This window comes from Pseudophryne corroboree, chromosome 2 (assembly GCF_028390025.1).
Source record: "Pseudophryne corroboree isolate aPseCor3 chromosome 2, aPseCor3.hap2, whole genome shotgun sequence".
Taxonomy (NCBI): Eukaryota; Metazoa; Chordata; class Amphibia; order Anura; family Myobatrachidae; genus Pseudophryne; species Pseudophryne corroboree.
This window is the reverse complement of record NC_086445.1, coordinates 125,731,402-125,752,391: the sequence shown is the minus strand read 5'-3', so window position 1 is coordinate 125,752,391 and position 20,990 is coordinate 125,731,402. Positions and strand designations below refer to the sequence as shown.

The 20,990-nt window shown below is 40.7% G+C and overlaps 1 protein-coding gene across 6 annotated transcripts in view; it reads right to left on the bottom strand.

Annotated features, from left to right (window-relative positions):
- Positions 1-4,801: 4,801 nt before the first annotated feature.
- NUP58 (nucleoporin 58) overlaps positions 4,802-20,990 on the bottom strand; it is a 223,210-nt gene continuing 207,021 nt past the window's right edge. For 5 of the 6 annotated variants that reach the window (XM_063951694.1, XM_063951691.1, XM_063951690.1 and 2 more), the window contains 2 exons: positions 11,451-11,546; positions 4,802-8,648 (listed from right to left, as the gene is read on the bottom strand). In XM_063951694.1, coding sequence (XP_063807764.1) covers positions 8,479-8,648; positions 11,451-11,546 — 266 coding nt within the window. In that variant the 3' untranslated portion in view covers positions 4,802-8,478. Of the gene's footprint in view, positions 8,649-11,450; positions 11,547-16,844; positions 16,998-20,990 lie in introns of those variants that run through there. The other variant, XM_063951695.1, reaches the window with a different exon arrangement.

Here is a 20,990-nt window from a genome sequence, read left to right as displayed (position 1 = left end):
CTCACCGAGCCGTCCGGCTTCGGTACCACAAACAGCGTGGAATAATACCCCTTTCCCTGTTGTAGGAGGGGTACCTTGATTATCACCTGCTGGGAATACAGCTTGTGAATGGCTTCCAATACCGCCTCCCTGTCGGGGGGAGACGTTGGTAAAGCAGACTTCAGGAACCGGCGAGGGGGAGACGTCTCGAATTCCAATTTGTACCCCTGAGATACTACCTGCAGGATCCAGGGGTCCACTTGCGAGTGAGCCCACTGCGCGCTGAAATTCTTGAGACGGGCCCCCACCGTGCCTGAGTCCGCTTGTAAGGTCCCAGCGTCATGCTGAGGACTTGGCAGAAGCGGGGGAGGGCTTCTGTTCGTGGGAAGAGGCTGTCTGCTGCAGTCTTTTTCCCCTTCCTCTGCCCCGGGGCAGATATAAGTGGCCTTTTGCCCGCTTGCCCTTATGGGGACGAAAGGACTGAGCCTGAAAAGACGGTATCTTTTTCTGCTGAGAGGTGACCTGGGGTAAAAAGGTGGATTTCCCAGCCGTTGCCGTGGCCACCAGGTCCGATAGACCGACCCCAAATAACTCCTCCCCTTTATACGGCAATACTTCCATATGCCGTTTGGAATCCGCATCACCTGACCACTGTCGCGTCCATAACCCTCTTCTGGCAGAAATGGACATCGCACTTACTCTTGATGCCAGAGTGCAAATATCCCTCTGTGCATCTCGCATATATAGAAATGCATCCTTTAAATGCTCTATAGTCAATAATATATTGTCCCTGTCCAGGGTATCAATATTTTCAGTCAGGGAATCCGACCAAGCCACCCCAGCACTGCACATCCAGGCTGAGGCGATTGCTGGTCGCAGTATAATACCAGTATGTGTGTATATACTTTTTAGGATATTTTCCAGCTTCCTATCAGCTGGTTCCTTGAGGGCGGCCGTATCAGGAGACGGTAACGCCACTTGTTTTGATACGCGTGTGAGCGCCTTATCTACCCTAGGGGGTGTTTCCCAACGTGCCCTAACCTCTGGCGGGAAAGGGTATAATGCCAATAATTTTTTAGAAATTAGCAGTTTTTTATCGGGGGAAACCCACGCTTCATCACACACCTCATTTAATTCATCTGATTCAGGAAAAACTATGGGTAGTTTTTTCACACCCCACATAATACCCTTTTTTGTGGTACTTGTAGTATCAGAAATGTTCAAAACCTCCTTCATTGCCGTGATCATGTAACGTGTGGCCCTACTGGAAAATACGTTTGTTTCCTCACCGTCGACACTGGAGTCAGTGTCCGTGTCAGTATCGACCTGAGGTAACGGGCGTTTTAGAGCCCCTGACGGTGTTTGAGACGCCTGTACAGGTATTAACTGATTTGCCGGCTGTCTCATGTCGTCAACAGTCTTTTGTAAAGTGCTGACACTATCACGTAATTCTTTCCATAAGACCATCCAGTCAGGTGTCGACTCCCTAGGGGGAGACATCACTAACACAGGCAATTGCTCCGCCTCCACACCATTTTCCTCCTCATACATGTCGACACAACGTACCGACACACAGCACACACACAGGGAATGCTCTGACAGAGGACAGGACCCCACTAGCCCTTTGGGGAGACAGAGGGAGAGTTTGCCAGCACACACCAGAGCGCTATATATATATATAGGGATAACCTTATATAAGTGTTTTTCCCTGATATAGCTGCTGTATATATTTATCTGCCAAATTAGTGCCCCCCCTCTCTTGTTTTACCCTGTTTCTGTAGTTCAGGACTGCAAAGGAGAGTCAGGGAGCCTTCCTCCAACGGAGCTGTGAGGAAAAAATGGCGCCAGTGTGCTGAGGAGATAGGCTCCGCCCCCTTCTCGGCGGCCTTTCTCCCGCTTTTTTATGGAAAAATTGGCAGGGGTTAAATGCATCCATATAGCCCAGAAGCTATATGTGATGTATTTTTTGCCAAAAAAGGTGTTTTTATTGCGTCTCAGGGTGCCCCCCCCCCAGCGCCCTGCACCCTCAGTGACCGGAGTGTGAAGTGTGCTGAGAGCAATGGCGCACAGCTGCGGTGCTGTGCGCTACCTTATTGAAGACAGGACGTCTTCTGCCGCCGATTTTCCGGACCTCTTCAGTCTTCTGGCTCTGTAAGGGGGCCGGCGGTGCGGCTCTGGGACCCATCCATGGCTGGGCCTGTGATCGTCCCTCTGGAGCTAATGTCCAGTAGCCTAAGAAGCCCAATCCACTCTGCACGCAGGTGAGTTCGCTTCTTCTCCCCTTAGTCCCTCGGTGCAGTGAGCCTGTTGCCAGCAGGTCTCCCTGAAAATAAAAAACCTACTTTAAACTTTTACTCTAAGCAGCTCAGGAGAGCCCCTTAGTATGCACCCTTCTCGTTCGGGCACAAAAATCTAACTGAGGCTTGGAGGAGGGTCATAGGGGGAGGAGCCAGTGCACACCAGGTAGTCCTAAAGCTTTTACTTTTGTGCCCAGTCTCCTGCGGAGCCGCTATCCCCATGGTCCTTTCGGAGTCCCCAGCATCCACTAGGACGTTAGAGAAATGACCTTTTCATTAGCGCTCTTTTGTTTGTCTGTGTGTGTTTGTGTATTAAATGATGGCAGCTGGGATAGCAGTAACTATTTACTAGTAGAAACCTGTCGACGGTTAGTTTTAATAAAAAAAATAAATTCAAATCTTATCAAGCAACAAATGTAAACTTGCTTGCGCACGCTTCTCCCATAGACTTTACATGGGAACTTTGCAGCTCTGCGACACATGAACCAAGCCTGTATCCCAAGCGAGTTTTTAATACTTTTAAATCCCTTCCAAAACCTGCCTCACCCAACCCACCAGCAACTATCAATGCACAAGAGCTTGCTTCCTATTTGTAGGACAAGATTGATAAAATCTGAGATTACATAGCATGTTCTTCCTCATACACACACTGAGCGCTTTTCCCCCTGCCCAGTGATGTCAGCGGGGATGAGCGACTTTCCATAGCAGGGCGCTATGGAAAGCCGCTTACCCCGCCGTTTATCTACTGGTATTGGCGATGAAGCGGGAGCGCGCATCAGCGCTCACCGCTTGCTCATACTCAGTGGGCCGCTTTGAGCTGAAAGCAGCTCAACACACCAAAAGTGAGCTGCTTTCAGCTCAAAATCGCCCAGTGTGTATGGGCCTTCAGCCAGAGACCTGCTCAGTTCCCTACCTGAACCCTTTGGCACCTTCTATTAATTTGATCCCACAAATGAAGAGGACATATCAACGCTCTTCTCCTTATTATTATCCTTTATATGGCACCACAAGGGTTCCACAGTGCCCAAGTACAGAGTACATAAACAAATAAGCAAAACAGGTAAACAGCGACTTACAGTTGAAGACAATACAGGACAAGTACAATGTAAATAAACATAGCTACATCAGCATATGACACTGAAAAGTATCAGGGTGGCAGAAAAGCGCAGGATTTGGTGCAGTTGAAGATTATTACACAAGATACTGCAAAAACTCTAATCCATGCTCTCATTATCTCCTGTATTGATTATTGAAATAATCTTCTTATTGGTTTTACCATAAAGCGACGCTCATCACTACAATCCATTCTGAATGCAGCTGCAAGGCTAATCGTCCTCGCTAGATGTTCCTCTTCTGCAGATCCACTGTCAGTCCTTCCATTGGTTACCTGTTTTCTACTGTATTCAATATGAAACACTCACACATAAGACTATTAACCAAACTATATCAATGTATCTCTCTTCGTTTATCTCAAAATACAGGTTGAGTATCCCTTATCCAAAATGCTTGGGACCAGAGATATTTTGGATATGGGATTTTTCCGTATTTTGGAATAATTGCATACCATAATGAGATATCATGGTGATGGGACCTAAATATTAGCACAGAATGCATTTATGTCTCATATACACCTTATACACACAGCCTGAAGGTAATTTTAGACAATATTTTTTATAACTTTGTGCATTAAACAAAGTGTGTCTACATTCACACAATTCATTTATGTTTCATATACACCTTATACACACAGCCTGGAGGTCATTTAATACAATATTTTTAATAACTTTGTGTATTAAACAAAGTTTGTGTACATTGAGCCATCAAAAACAAAGATTTCACTATCTCACTCTCACTCAAAAAAGTCCGTATTTCGGAATATTCCGTATTTCGGAATATTTGGATATGGGATACTCAACCTGTATCTCCTAACCCGACCTCTTCACAAGCCCTGCGTCTCTCACACACACTAAGTTGTCACTCCCATTTACCACTGCAAGACCTTCTTCGGGCTGCACCCACTCTGTGGAATGCCCTCCCACGCACCATGAGATTCTCCTTTAGTCTCCAAATCTTCAAGTGTTTCCTGAAAACTCACCTTTTCAGGCAAGCTTATCAAATTTCAGAACCACCCATGTAACCTTCATAAAACATTCCTATCCAATTACATCCCCACTGTACAGTCCTCACATATTTTCTCTTTCTTTACTTTCCCATCCTCCTGATACCAGGCCAACATTGCTGTGTGACCATATCATATAGCCCACCAAGAACCTTTGAAATCTGGTTGACAATTATGCAATAGACAGCACCTATCCTTGTGTATCTATGCCTATTTCCCTATAGATTGTAAGCTTGCGAGCCGGGCCTTCCTACCTCCATGACTGTATAATTACCCAGTTATGTTTTATCACTGTTGTTTCCAATTGTAAAGTACAAAATAATTTACCATGCTACAGTATATAAGAAACAATAAAATAAATTTAGCACTTTTCTTTTTTAAAAGGGACAATAAATGAGAAAAGGAGACAAGTACACAACTTTTTATATACACATTCTGTATGCAGTACATATACAGTCATATATACATACACTATCATGAATACATGCAGTCAGAATTATCCTTACCAGTTTAATACAAAAACAATACACAAACATTTATAGACAGAAAATATAAGGCGGCAATTAATCAATGTACAAATTTTTTTTTTTTTTTTGCAGTGAGCAGTTAAAAGACAACACCACACAACTAAAACGTACCAGTCACTGCTTCATCTGTGTCTAGACAACTGGCACAACTGAGACACACAACAGTCTAGAAGTAATTAAACTGAACTTTGTATTGCAAAAATGGAAATATATAATCTGTTAGATCAAACACCACAGGTAAAAGATTGAGGGGGAAAAAAAAAAAAAGTAGTAAATTAAATAGCTAATGGACCATTGTAGCAACCTCTGGGGAGAAACAAAGAGCAAGATTAACTCCAATGTTGAAAAAGTAAACAAAAGAACTATGAAGATAAAATTATAGGTTCTATTCTGACCATGGAAACAGATAGGACAGCATGTAAACCCCTCCCTTAAACAAAGGCAAAACAGTACTCTACGAATTCATAAACGACTGAATGAGATGAAAATATCCAAAATACAAAAGTAGTTACAGACCGTAAACAGAAGTTTGATGTAGAATCTATTTCTATGGGACTTTTGCTAATGGTTCCTGGAGAGGTTAGGTAATGTACATCTTATTCATGGTATCCGTTTGGATATGGTCGACATTAAGTAGGTTGACCACTATTGGTCAACATTGACATGGACACATGGTCGCCACATGAAAAGGTCGATATGAGTTTTTCACATTTTTTTTTTCTTTTGGGGAACTTTTCTATACTTTACGATCCACGTGGACTACGATTGGGAACGGTAATCGGTAGCGGAGCGAGGCACCTTGCCCGAAGCATGGCGAGCGAAGTGAGCCATGCAAGGGGACGCGGTGCACTAATTGGGGTTCCCTGTCACTTTACGCAGAAAACGACATAAAAAAAGTTAAAAAAAGCATGTCGACCTTTTTACGTGTCGATCATTTGTCCATGTCGACCATGCAAATGTCGACCAACAGTGGTCGACCTAATGACTGTCGACCATAACATGGTCGACCATTCATACCGGAACCCTTATTCATCTACACATTTCTATGAAATATAACATGAATTTTGAAGTGTAGCTATAAAAAGTGGATCCACCTTTAGTTGCATTATGAATTGCTGTTATGATGTTTTCTACATAGTTCCTTTTTTAAAATGAGGAATTCTGAGACGATATTAACTTTGTTATTAATTTAGGGTTATCTTTTTGTTATTGTTGTTTATGAGAGTTGTCACATGTCTGAGTACAGGTAAAGGTTGGTGTATATGGTGGGAATGCTAGATCAAGCAAGTTCCACTGGCATTTTATGGTAAGAATAAAACAGATTTTTATGTACATTTCTTATTGCCTCTTTCTTTACATTAGGGTTGACCATAGACTGCTTGTGAGCATTTGCAGCTGGCGCCCATGCATGCTGCACCAAGAGGTCGCTATCGGGACAGCCATTGATATTTTACCACAGGTAGCCGGACACCGATGGTGAAAAAATTCAAAACCAGACAACTGATGGCTGCTAAACCCTTGATGACCAACCCTACTTTACATATAGATCGATACACAGGAGAAAACCTTGTTCTGCTCCTGAGGCGGAACCCTCTTCAAAATAGTGCCCAGTGCATATGAAGTACAATTAAAAGGTGCCTCAGATTCTACACTGATAACACGGTGAAAGAAATACAAACCCCTCTATTGTTAAGAAAACAGAAACACAACAGAAACAAAATAATAAAAAAAAAAAAAAGGAAACAAAAGAGACCATCGTTCCCCCTGAAAACAAATCCACCACAGACAAGCAGTGTCCTTTACACGGATGGGGTTATCTGCAGATGAACTGTACAATAGACTGTTGTGCATGGTTGTGTTACATGGACGGAAAGCAAAGGCAAGAGTTACCGTAAAGGGAGGTACTCACGGAGCGATCGCTGCTTAAAATCTAAGCAATCTGACTAGATTGCTTAGATTCTAAGCAATGATCGCTCCGTATGTACCCCCACAGCGATAGCGATGCGCATCGCTGGTGCTAGATTAGCCTGAGCGGGGGGAGAGATGTTTGCTGAGCGGTTCGCTCAGCACACATCTCTCCCCAAACCGGGCCGTCAATACGGCCCTTAAGACAGGATAAGATCTACTTTCTCTTTACCTCCAGTACTGACTAATAGGACTGCAAAACTGCACAAAAATATAAATCTCTAGAAACCTAGAAGTACTTTTCTTACACGGTGTGTTTATTCCAGGGGACAACTACTGATTAAATAATAGGGGACATAATGAAAGTGTGCATGAAAACATCCCAACATAAAGGGATTCCCTGCGTCAACAGTGCAGGGCTGCATGGTCCCACATACCTCACAGTCGAAAACAATGTACTGTCTAATACACTGAATCTTAGAAGAAAAGACTATATATTTGGAAACGCACGTAGGTGAGATTCTGCACGCCAATTAAAATGTCAGCACTCAAACAGCAGAGAGATCATTTAAAAATTATAGAAGAAACTGTAAATAATTTTATTGAAAGAAGTGTAGTATATCTAACTGCCTGGAGGGGTCTTTGTTGCTATGGTATCCGGGCTCCAGGTCGACAGCAAAAAGGTCGACACACCTTAGGTCGATGCCAATTGGTCGACACACCTTAGGTCGACATGGACAAAATGTCGACATGGACAAAGGGTCGACAGGAACAAGGTCGACATGGAAAAAGGTCGACAGGAACAAGGTCAACATGGAAAAAGGTCGACATGAGTTTTTCACGATTTCTTTCTTTTTTGGAACCTTTTCATACTTCACGATCCACGTGGACTACGATTGGAACGGTAATCTGTGCAGAGCGAAGCGGTAGCGGAGCGAAGGCACCATGCTGCGAGGGGACGCGGTGCACTAATTGGGGTTCCCGGTCACTCTACGAAGAAAACGACGCCAAAAAAACATAAAAAACTCATGTCGACCTTGTTCATGTCGACCTTGTGTCCATGTCGACCTAAGGTGTGTCGACCAATTGGCGTCGACCTAAGGTGTGTCAACCTTTTTGCTGTCGACCCCGAGTCCCAGACCCGTTGCTATTTAGGTCAAAGACAACTTCTCCTGAGACAGAGGAACACCATCAACGACCCCTAACACCTGCATCCCCATAAGATGCAATTAAACTTACATGCTATAATACATAATGGCTTTCTAGACAAATTTGCAAGATAAACTACAGCTGTACTGCACAATATACTGTACTAAAAGGAGACGGCATCATAATTAAGCAATGAATCTTGACAATACATTTTTGGTAATACGCCTTTAAATGTGGAAATACAGTAAAAAAATACAATATTAGACGAGAAGCCTTTCAAAGGACAATTGTTTGTTACTTTTCTATTCTGGAGTTCAGATGTCAAGACGGCATTGCAGAAAATACCCTTGTATATCACGGGAAGTAGAATACATCATAGATACAGCATCGGCTTTTGGACATGAAAATAACTTTACAAATCTCCCGGGGAACAATTACTCCACTGGTTTAGAAAAATAGACCCTTTCAATGTAAGAACTAGATTTTTTTTTCACTTAAATGTCTATCTTTTCCCTCTCTTGTTTCCAGCTGGAGGCTTCTTAAGCTGTAGCAGCTGTGAACCGGTCCCAAAACCTGAAGATGAGGGGTTAGATACTCCGAAGGTTAAGCCGGCTGATGCATTGATGCCAGGATTGCTGAAGTTAAATCCAGACGTAGAGGAACTGCCAAATCCTTTAGGGAATAAAATACATTTGAAACCATTAATTTAGGTTTTCATTTAAATAACTTCACCCTAGCCAAAACACGGGACACCTTACCCACCTCACATCTACTTGGAGAGTTACATTTTCTGTGTGATATTCATCGTGAACTGGCTCTTTTTACAGTATCTTCTTGACAGTACCAGTTTTAAATACATAGGTCAGACTGATGGACTCAATTGGGAAATCACAAGTCTATTATGAAAAGTTTAATAATCAGTTCTAATATCAAAACCTGTGTGTGCCTGGTGCAAACTCATGCCTGACTGGGTGAGACGCTGCCAAGTAGCGTGCAACTTCATGGGAAAGTGGGTTTTTACATAAAACATTTCCCATTACACTTATTTAAATATCAAGTTCACTTTATACCCTAATGATAAAAATTAAATAATGTCCATAAATCCACAAAACAGGGAGGGGGAGAAAGGGGAAAGGGGGTTGGGGGATAGAAATCCCAATTTAATCAATAAAATGGTTCTGATGTCTTGAACAAATCGATCCCATGGTACAGACATCAAAACATCTTCACTAGGGCATAATGTTGGATTGAACACATCATATGCATTATCTATAGGGTTTTTGAAACGTTAAAAATAACGTTGTAAGGTTAAAAAATATTTTGTCTAATAAGCCACAACAACTCTCCCACACTCAATCATTAAATTCTAGAAACATAAAAAAAAGTGTATAAGTTAGACATTAACCCAAAGTGTTCTTTACATGAGGTTTTGTCTACCATTTGATCTACAGGGTTCATCCAATGGCTACTGTGGACCAATGACATCCTCCTTGGTCCTTACAAGGCAGCAGTAGGGGGTATAACTAGAAGTCCACAGCAGACATTTAAAGAATGCTTGATCTCAGGAAGGTAATGGTTTGAATTTAACGTTTTCATTCTAGAACTTCACCTAAAGCAGTATAAGTTAACATGGAGCTCTGGAGAAACACGCTGGTGGCTGCAATTTTTTTCTCCATGGAATTCTGCAGCTAATAGTGTGCAGTAGGGAAGCCAGTCCCGGGTCATTTTTTCAATCCTGGGTATCGGGATTGAAAAAATGGCCAATCCCGGCTTTTAACTATGTGGCCGCCCCTCGCCCCGCCCACATAAAACTCACCATATACCGGGGGCAAGTGGGTGGGGAACATCCTCTGCTCTCTCCTGGTGGCTCCCAGTGGCGTGTGACGGCGCAGCGTTACATCTCACGCTGCGCTGGGGAGCCAGAAGAAGGAAGCCGGACACTCAATGTTGATCCCTCAATCCCTGGGATTGGAGCTTCCAATTCTGGGATTGAAACCCGGCCATTTTTGGCCCTAAATCCCGGGATCCCAATCCCGGGATTGGCCACCACAGTGTGCAGGGTTGCACTGACCAGCAGATGAACGGTGATTCTTACAAATAATTATTTGTTCTTAATGCATGAATTATAAATAATTATTAAAGAGAATAAAAAAAAAAACAAATGTACACACTCAGAGACTCTTTACTAGGGACACATTTCTAGTTTTGAACCCTCTGGTCCCAGTACAACCGGATTTATGGTATGTATTCATCAAGGTGACATACTGACATGATAGCATCAGGCAGTTACTGCACATTTGTCAGCTGCACATTCAACGTTCCACAGCATCCCAGATGTGCTCTGTTAGATATGGATCTGGTAACTGTGGAGGCTTCTATGGTACAAAGAACTCATTATCATGTTCATGGAACCAGCTTGAGATTGTGCGTTCTACTGCTGGAAGTAGCCACTAGAAGACAGACTTTAGATGGGTAAAAGCTAGATATAGAAATAAAAATAATTGAACTGTGGCCATCAAGGGATGCTCACAGACAACAATAGCAGGGTAATCAGTGGCATCTAAACAATGGCCAGTTGGTATTAAGGTATCTAATGTATGCAAAGAAAATATTCCCCACTTCATTACATCAGACTGAGCCATTAAGAAAAGGCAGGATGGATCTATGGATTGAGGTTGCCAAATTATGGACCTAACATCTGCCTGTCACAGCAGATACCTGGAACCATCAGACCAGGCAATGTTTTGCCAATATCCATCTGTGCAGCCTGTGCCTACTGTATCCTAAGTTTCCTGCTCACAGGTGTAGCAGTCCTTCTGCTGTATTCCATATACTTCAAGGTTTGACAAGCAGTATGCTTAGAAATGCTCTTCTATTTACCACTTGTTTGTTTGTATTACGGTCACCTTCCCGTCAGCTTTTTACCCAGGCTGGCCATTCTTCTCTGACCTCTCTCATTAACAAAGTATTTTCTCCCACAGAAATGCCACACAATTTTTTATTTATTTATTTTGCACACCGTTGACCCTAAACTCTAGAGACCGTTATGCGTGAAAATGCCAGGAGACACCCAAAAAGCCTGGTCCTACACAATGAGTCAGAGACACAAGAATCACATTTCTTCCTCATTTTGAGCAACAAATGAACCACTTGACCATGTCTGACTACTTGTATCTATGATTGGCTTATTGTGCATTAAGCAGCACATGTACAGGTGTACCTAATAAAGTGGTCACTGAGTGCATATAAAGGCAAAAACAAGTACAATTATGTAAAAAAAAAAACTACCCACAACCTTTTATTTTCTTTTAGATGTGAACGCTAATACAAAGTTTTACAGCATTCTAAAAGGATTGATTCCCTACGGAACCTCTGTAGGAGGCTAAAGGATGCGGTCACTCTGTATGCTGCTTATCGGCACACACACACACACACACACACACACACACACAAGCATACACATCAAATACAAACCTGCACTGAGGCTTCCGGAGGGTTTACTTGCTGTCCCAAAGCCAAAGGAGGCGCCGCCTGTGGTGTTACCTCCAAAAGCAGAACTACTTCCAAAGCCTAGTAGGACAGTATTGGATAAAACATATGTAATATAAGTTGTAGCACAAATTAAATATGCCACTAAAAATGAGTATACCTTAACTAATTTACACAGACCGCTCCATCAAAATCCTCAATACTACCTTTGGTGAATTACAATACATATTAAGAAAACTTTATACCTTATAATAACGGGTTATTTGAACTTCAGCTTTCTATACATTAAAATAAATGACAATATAGAATTTCTTCTACATAGTATGATTCAGAGTGTTCATGTTAATAATCACATATATTCTAACATTATTATTATGGAATACAATGTACATCCTTTAGGACTATAAAATACCAGTTTCAGTATAACTTTCCTTTAATACTTTTTAAAAGATGAGCTAAGTTTTAAAGTTAGGTAATGTTATCATGCATAAGCAATACTTAGCGGTACAAACACAATTACTAGGTTTGTGTCAAAATCCAGATACGTATTGGAAATGGACATGTTAGGAATCTAAAAACACATAGTTCCACTCAAAAAAACAAAAAGGGTATTACCTAAATAGCCTGTTTCTACTGGCATCATTGATTAAAATAAAACAAAGAGAAAACTACTATACGAGATCTCATTTTACAGCACCCCTCAATTCCAAAACACCCTAATTATCATTACCTGCACAAGACTATCCAACCAGATAACATGATATTCTAATAACTGTATATTGCATGTTTTCCAGAGTTTAGGGGGAAGATAAGGTTACCATTGGAGGTCCAATATATGCAAATCCCTGGCCACGCTAGCCATCACAATTCTGACAGAAAGACGTAATGAGGAGGGACTAAAGCTTCCAGGAGACAATTTTCTAAGAGGATATTAATTTAAATGTATTATCTAGTTGCTTACAAGCTGTAATGTATATGAATATTATGCAGGCTAGCTAAACAGATATATCAATTTCAGGTCTGCTTTCCTATGTCACCAATATTTTTGGATATACGCTTGATGGAATATTGAGAAAGGACACAAAAAGAAATGTTTACACATACATTGGAATGACAAGACTGTGGCTATTTGCAGGGGGGGTTTTCCACACCAACTCACAGTTTTCAGACTGACCATTTCAGATTGTGATTAAATTTGGTATAATAAATGCTTTCATGTGTGTAAAGAAACCCCCCAAATTTTAGGCTATGTTTAACGGTTTTGAAATTATATGCCTTTAAAACTGCAATTTATTCACAAAAAATGTGCTATTAAAAATGTTTTCAGTTGCACTTGCAGCTCACCTAATTGAGATAGAGTTGGACGAGGTCTATTTTTAAGCATCTTTTTATGTGCTTTCTTATAATACAGTATATAACACAGCAGTATGTTTCCATAAAAATAAAACATTTTACAATTTTCATAAAAACAAAATTTAGATTTTCCTCAAAAAGTCAACATTTAAAAGTTTTGAAAAAAAAAACCAAAGAAAAAAAACCCCTCCAAAATAGTTCATACTGTTGTTAATAAATCCCCAAAGTTTTATTTTGGGATCATGCTATAAGAGCATTCATTTTTAAGTGATTCATGAAAATTATATTTAAAAATCAACAAATAATATTTTTCCCAGTTCACTACATTAGAGGAATGCATGTTCCTCTTCAGGTGTGTTTGGGGACAAAATTCTACAGACAGCGCCTGGTCCCACTTCTGTGCAGGTGCATAAACTTAAGTGGAAAGATACTCTCATGTGGAAAGATACTTCAATTGTGTTAAATAGTCCCGCCCTTTACATTTTCCTGGACCACTACAAATGGTCCAGGGACAGGATAAGTTTGGGTGGACTTTAAATAGTGAAGAAAAGCCCATTGGTCACTAAGTTAAGCCCACCCAAACCTATCATATAAAAGCCAAAAGAGGTTTAAAATGAGACCTTGCCCAACTCTCTAGCTCCATTAGGTGAGCTACAAAAAAAATAAATAAATATGAATAGCAGCACATCTTTCATTAAAACATTGCAGCTTTCAAAGCCATACAACTTCAAAACCATTGAACATATCAGCCTAAGATTTGTAAGTTGTCTTTACACCCATGGCAGCATTCATTATACCAAATTTCATCACAATCTGAAATGGTCAGTCTGAAAAGTGTTGAGTTGGTGTGGATAAATTTCAGTCAGACAATCCCTTAAACCATCTGCACTGCAGAGCAGCCTAGACCTGCTACGGCTCTAGCAGATACGCTGCTGTAATAATACTAGCTGAACTCATAGGGCCATATTCAATTAGCTGCGTTAAACTCTTTGTGTATGTGTAGTCGTTCCAGGGGGGTACTGAACCAAGTCCTGACATTTTTACCTTAAAATAGGTATTTTAGCATCTGGCTAATATTAATTAGCAAAAAATGTGCTCCTAGTAGTGTTAAGTTGCATTTACCTTTACATTACCACTGGTAACGGCTATGGGGACGGTCTGCGCGGTAACAATACACAGTTAAAGATAAAATAGGCTTTAAAACGTCTGATAACTTTTTTTTTTTTAAATCAAATTTGATAGAACTTCCCAACTTGCTCCCTCTGATCAGAAGGACACATGGAATAATATGCAGGACTGGCAGATCCACAGCAGCGGGCTGCCATGGAGTGCTAGCACCTGTTCTAAGGACAGAAGTCAGCGATAGATATGGATTGGACAAGAACTGTTGCTCAGACAGATTACATGGAAAGAGCTTTGACAGATATACCACAAAGCTCCCAGGAAGAAAAAAATAATAATAGATGTATAACCAGAAAAATGTGCTTAAAAATGTATGAGGCACTGAAAGAACAGAAACACACTGCGGTGAGGCAGAAAGAATGACACAATAATATGCAAAATGGCTTTCACATTAACTGTAGGCAGAGACCTCGGACAATTATACAAAGAAATGGGTCACCATCTTCTCCGAACAATTAGGACAAGCTCCCAGGATAACCGCACCAAAGGATCAGAGTAGATGGAGCTGCACGGAAGGGATAACAGCCCTGTTCCTCTGTGATGTGCTACATGATCCTTCATGAATTTCATGCACAAAGTTGTTACAGGAAAGCATGTAGAACCACTACAGCTAGATACAAGTTGTTTCACACCAAAGAGCTAATAATCATGTTAACAATCTTTGCGAAAATATTGGAAATTAAAGCAGAGATTACAGGAGAATCACAGACACACTCTCCCAGTAATCCCATTAAACCCCTTCATAACGGACATATGTCATAATTTAATGGGCAGAGCGAAATGAAAGTGCACACCCTACTCACTAAGAACACTGGCAATCAGAACAATTATAAAAAAACTCTGCAATTTAACATGAGGCAAAATTGAGGTTCTTAGCATAAATTTTCTCAAAAAAAACACAAAACATGGACCCATCTACCATGGCCACGTGACCTCATTCCTAAAGTTCAAGTCCAAAGCACGGGATCCCCCAGGTCAGCACACCCTTCACCTATGTAACACTTTTAGTACTGAGCTGCTACTTCTTATTAATGTAACACCTTTTAACACAAACTGCTACTTCTCACTAGTGTAATACTCTGGGTAAGTTGGGGTGTTCTGGCGCAGGGAGTCCCCATGCTGTGGACTTGAAACTTAGGAACGTTAGGGACCTACCTGATTAGGTCATCTGACTGTGGTAGGTGGGTCCATATTTTCCTGACCAAAAATTATGCTAAGAATCTCAATTTTACTCCATGTTAAATTGCAGAGTTTAATATAATTGTTCTGATTGCCAGTGTTCTTAGTGATTAGAGGGTGTACCAGCATTTTCTCTTTTCTGTGGCACTACATGTCTCAGCATGAAAGCACCTTTTATGTTTTGAATTAGGGTGTGAAGTGAACTATGACAGATTTACCTTCAATAACCTATACCAGTGAAATGTAGATTTATTTATTTGGGGGGGGAGAGACTAAGGGCTTTTTGTAGCATAAATGTGTATATATTTTGTTGTATGGCCACTGAATTGGGCAATGCAAACCCAAAGCCTTTTTTCGAGTGATGATTCTTTCAAAGCAATTAGTTTTTAATTCAGCCACTGCCAGTACTATCAAGTGTTTGGTCGTATTTGCCGGGGTGACCTATAGTGGATCATACCTTCATGAAATCACTGGTGATGTCACAATCAGCAGTTTCCCACAGCAACCACAACACAGGTGTTACACTTCACTTCCACGTCCTAGATGGAGAGCTTAACACTGAGCTCCGTGTGCCCCAGATCCAGCACCCATCCATACACACAGCTGGAGGTGGTCACTGCCCACCTTGCTTTCAGTCTAATGGGTGTAGAAAAGCGCCTAACAGTTTATTTAGGAAACATTATTATGGGGCCTATGTACTAAGCCTTGGAGAAAGATAAAGTACCAATCAGCTCCTAACTGCCATGTTACAGGTAGTTAGAAGCTGGTTGGTACTTTATCCATCTCCAAAGCTTAGTACATAGGCTCCTTAGTGCCATACCACTAAGGTCAGGCAGAAAGATGATCTACTGTGGACTGTGCAGGAATAAGGTATGTATGTAGCGGCTCACACCCAGTCGGACAACAAAAGCAAATGTGTGAGTACTCTTATTTTTAATGTGTGTCAAAACAACTTGTATTTTACAGTAAGTGGTCCTATAGTGTCTAAAATTAAAGTTTGGTATGGGGGTTGGGGGACTTGTAGATTTTTAGTAGGAGTACCATCAAAATTAAGAGGTACAATATAATTTTGCTTTCAAGTAATTTCTAAACTAAATAAAGACATCACACCTAGTTGTGTGACTATACTATTTCCAGTATAACATCATGAAACGATAAAACCAGCACATAGCATTTCTGGACGCGGAAGCTCTTCCAGCTCATTGCTGTGTAAGGTTGGCCAGCTTTAAATGCAGCTTTGTATTAAAATAACTTTAAAGAGCATTTGTATAGCAAAACCACATGTTTTAGAGGAATGAAAGGATCCTGAAAGTTTGTCCCAATTGTTAAAACCCAACCCAGCAATCACAATCCAGGACAGGGCAGCTGAATTAAATACAGTCAAGTTTATATACAGCTGAAAATAGTTACAAACATGCCACGTCCACTAATAACTTTATTACTCACAGTATATTAAGAAGGTTTTTTTTGTTTCAACTTGGCTCTAAACTAATACATCACCAATATTGAGGCGCCTAAACCTAATTCCATAATTGTGTCTCCAAACAAATAAATATGCAGTGTCTGCACACATGCTCACTAGGTACAAAAGGATTGGTCCCATGGCATTGCTCACATTCTATTTACCTGCATCATGGAATCAACATTTGTTACCACCAAATACCCCATGATTGTACGTGTAGCTTTAGTTCCATGTGTATTAATACTTGGTAGAAGCACCTTCCAGCTGTCTTGGGTAAGTCTCTTAACAGCCTATGACATCTGAACACTCCCTCTTCTTCACAGGTTCTCAGATTCAATCAGGTTGGAAGGAATCCCCTAGAACAGCAATTTCCAAAATGTACACAGATTCCTTCTGGGGTTTGTGTGTGTAGTTCTATAGTTCTAGTGGGTCGCCCCAGGACATTTCATTTCTTTGTATTCCAGCCACTTATACAGGGATGGCCAACATGTGGCTCTCCAGCTGTTGTGAAACTATATATCCCAGCATGCTCTGCCACAGTTTTAGCATTCCCTAAAGTGTAGGAGGACATACTGGGACTTGTAGTTTCTGGAGAGCCACAGGTTGGCCAGGTCTTGCTATATGCTGAAATATAAAGCTTCACCCTAGTACTGGTCTCTGCAGCAGCATTTTCCAAGGTTTGACTTTCTACTACATCACTTTGTCCTCTGGGCATAATTCAGACGTGATAGCAGCAGCAAAATTGTTCTCTAATGGGCAAAACCATGTGCACTGCAGGAGGGGTAGATAAAACATGTGCAGAGAGAGTTAGATTTGGGTGGGGTGTTTAAACTGAAATCTAAATTGCAATGTAAAAATAAAGCAGCCAGTATTTACCCTGAACAGAAACAATAACCCACCCAAATCTAACTCTCTGCACGTTATATCTGCCCCCCTGCAGTGCACATGGTTTTGCCCATTAGAGAACAATATTGCTGCTGCAATCAGGTCTGAATTAGGCCCTCTGTTTTGATAAATGTCATTGTCCCCACAGCATTATATTCTCAATGCAATTAATAAAATTAATGTTCTTGGAATGGCAAGCTGCGTGCTTCGGGTTGAAGAAATATGTTCCGTCAATCCTAGTCTCCCGACAGAATATTTTCTATACTTGGAAAAGGTCTGTGCGAAATTTTTGTATTTTCATAAAAAATGTTTTTCCTTTTGCTACACTTGTAAGATGCAGATGAAGTACCCAAGCTACCGTTGTCCCATGACTAGTGTTCCCCATACAACTCTCACCAACAAGTGTCCATCGTGCATGGATTTTCGGGTTTGGAGGATAGCTTGTTTTAACAAATTCAGCATTACTATATTCTTTCCATGCTTGATGGACAGGACTGTTCAATTAAATAAATATCAAACAAGTCTTTGGGGTACTTGTATGCATTTCCTCTGATTGTTGCTGTTCAAACACATTTTCTCTAATTTGCTTTGCAGTTTATTTGATCTTCAAACCTAAGCTTGTTTGGGATTGCTCTAATAAGCCGTGGTACATCTCATAGGATTGTCTATTTACTTTCACATCAAAACACTAATTGTCCCCAGGTGGAGTCCAATCATTATGCAAGCTTTGAAGGCAACTAACAGCAACTGGGTTTATTTGGGTGTCGCTTAGCAAAAGGGGTGAATACTTAGGGCAAGCAATTGACCTTTATTTGGGTCATTCCTGAGTCATTTTTTATTTATTTTTTTATTCCATGGCGTATGAAAATAAATGTGAAACATGCCAACGTTGGAAGTAGTTTTTATAGCTACTGTATATCACCAGAATACACGCCAATAACCTTTACATTTGCAAAGGTGTGACATGTAAAATCTAGAACATGCTCCGAAGTGGTGTAATCTGCAAGCCATCACTGCAAGGCATCTTTTGGGCAACAAATTGAAAACTAGTTGGAACTCTACAATAATCCCTTCTGATGTATGGGCTGTATGAACAAGTTAAGTGAAAGCCATGGAAATAACTGCATCACATGGAGAGTAATTAGGTCAACAGAGCTACAGTACATGAGCAGCAAAGTGTGGGAGAAGATAGTTTTGTAGTGTCCACAAACAGGCTTATCATGCAGCTCAACCCCTGAACTGAGACACATGATCATTTCATTCTGACCACATCATCTTCCAGCCACATTTTCCTCCATGTGTAACAACAATCATATTAGTTTCATCAGGATCGTCATTTGGTATTGAGGAAGGTTAGAGGGCATAGGGCCAAATTCAATAAGCTGCAAACCCCAATTATTATTTTTTACAGTGAATTGTGGTAAATTCGTGAAAAGGCCTATTCTATTGTCCACGAAAATGGATTTGTGGTAATTCTGTCGCTAATTTCAATTCACCAACTCCGAGCCTGTGATAAAATTGGGGAAAATCCCTATTTTTAGTATAAAATGTCTGGATTAGGTTCTGAACCCGTGGGACGCCCCCCTGAATGACTAATTATGCACTTTAAGTTTAGCATTTATTTTGCCGGTAAAAAATAGCTTTTTACAATTAATTTTTTCTTACATATAACAGCCATTTGGCCCAATTATAACCAATAATAAACTTTTTTACTGTTATTTAATGCTAGTTTAGCTTTTTTTTTTTTGGGGGGGGGGGGGGGGGGGGAGGCAAATGTTAAAAAAAACTTTTTTTTTGTGGTAATCCTGTTCTTGCAATTTTGCAAGTGAATAGGTGACTCGTGGGAGTGCGCCTACCGCTTGTCTGCAAAAAAAGTAGCGAAAACTGCATCACAGTAAAATACTGCAATTTCACAGCAAATTAATATACAGGTTGAGTATCCCTTATCCAAAATGCTTGGGACCAGAGGTATTTTGGATATGGGATTTTTCCGTATTTTGGAATAATTGCATACCATAATGAGATATCATGGTGATGGGACCTAAGACTAAGCACAGAATGCATTTATGTTACATATACACCTTATACACACAGCCTGAAGGTCATTTTAGCCAATATTTTTTATAACTTTGTACATTAAACAAAATGTGTGTACATTCACACAATTCATTTATGTTTCATATTCACCTATTACACACAGCCTGAAGGTCATTTAATACAATATTTTTAATAACTTTGTGTATTAAACAAAGTTTGTGTACATTGAGCCATCAAAAAACAAAGGTTTCACTATCTCACTCCCACTCAAAAAAGTCCGTATTTTGGAATATTCCGTATTTCGGAATATTTGGATATGGGATACTCAACCTGTATATAGTGGAGGATATATAGCTTATGTCCTTACACAAAAAACTGTGCCATACCAGCTGCGATATGACAAGGGGTATATTCTAAGGGGTATATTCAATAAGACTCGGATCCATTCCGACATGCATTTGTTGGAATGGATCAGACAACCACTATTCAATAGAGTGGCCTAATCCGACTGTCGGATTTGTCCGGTGTCCGTGCGGCTGTCAGCAGCTTCCAGTGTGTGAGAACACAGGGAGCTGCTGGAGCCGCACATCACAGGGAGAGAGGTGCTTGGCCGGGGGACGGCCGTCAAGGTACCCGTCAGCCCCGCCACCCGTCTCCTCACCTCAATCCGACTTTCTTAAAGTCGGATTGAGATTGTCGGAAAGGTGGCCAAAACCTGTCGCATTTGGCCCCGTTTCCGACAGAAGCACGTGGATCGACGGCTATTCCGCCGAGCCACGTTTTCCGACAAGTCGGAAAAAAACTGCCCATATTGAATAGGTCGGAACCCCTTCTGACCGAAATCTGTCGGAAGCTGCCATCTTTCTGACAAGACGGCAGCTTCCGACAGCTATTGAATACACCCCTAAGAATACAATAGTCAAGTTACTGTTTTTGTAACAGAGACAAATGTATATATTCACAATATTTCAATGCAAAATGCTAAAAGTTTATGAGACCATATCAGTATGTGTATTATTTCATGTAAGACTCAGAAATGTGGTTTACAAGTAATATCAAAAAAGTAATGTTTCTATAATTTCATTGTGTTTATTTTTACAATGGTATATAGATTTAAAAATAAAAATGTGGGAGTTACAGGACAATACTGAAGCCCTGTGCCTAGAACAAGCTCCGCTTTGGGTGCAGTCAGGAACTGTACCTCCTTTTATGATAAAGCTACAACAGTTCAGGGATTGGAACAGAAAAGCTTGCCTGGAACATTATAATGAAAAACACACCGCTGTTTGTTTCTGATTACAGACTCGCGCTATAAATGTTATATTTAAAAGAGTAAATTTTATAGATTCATATTTTGGTTTCATATTGCTTTTATATTATTTTGAGAACATTTTAAAAAGGCCTAATAAAACCACAATTCAGATTTC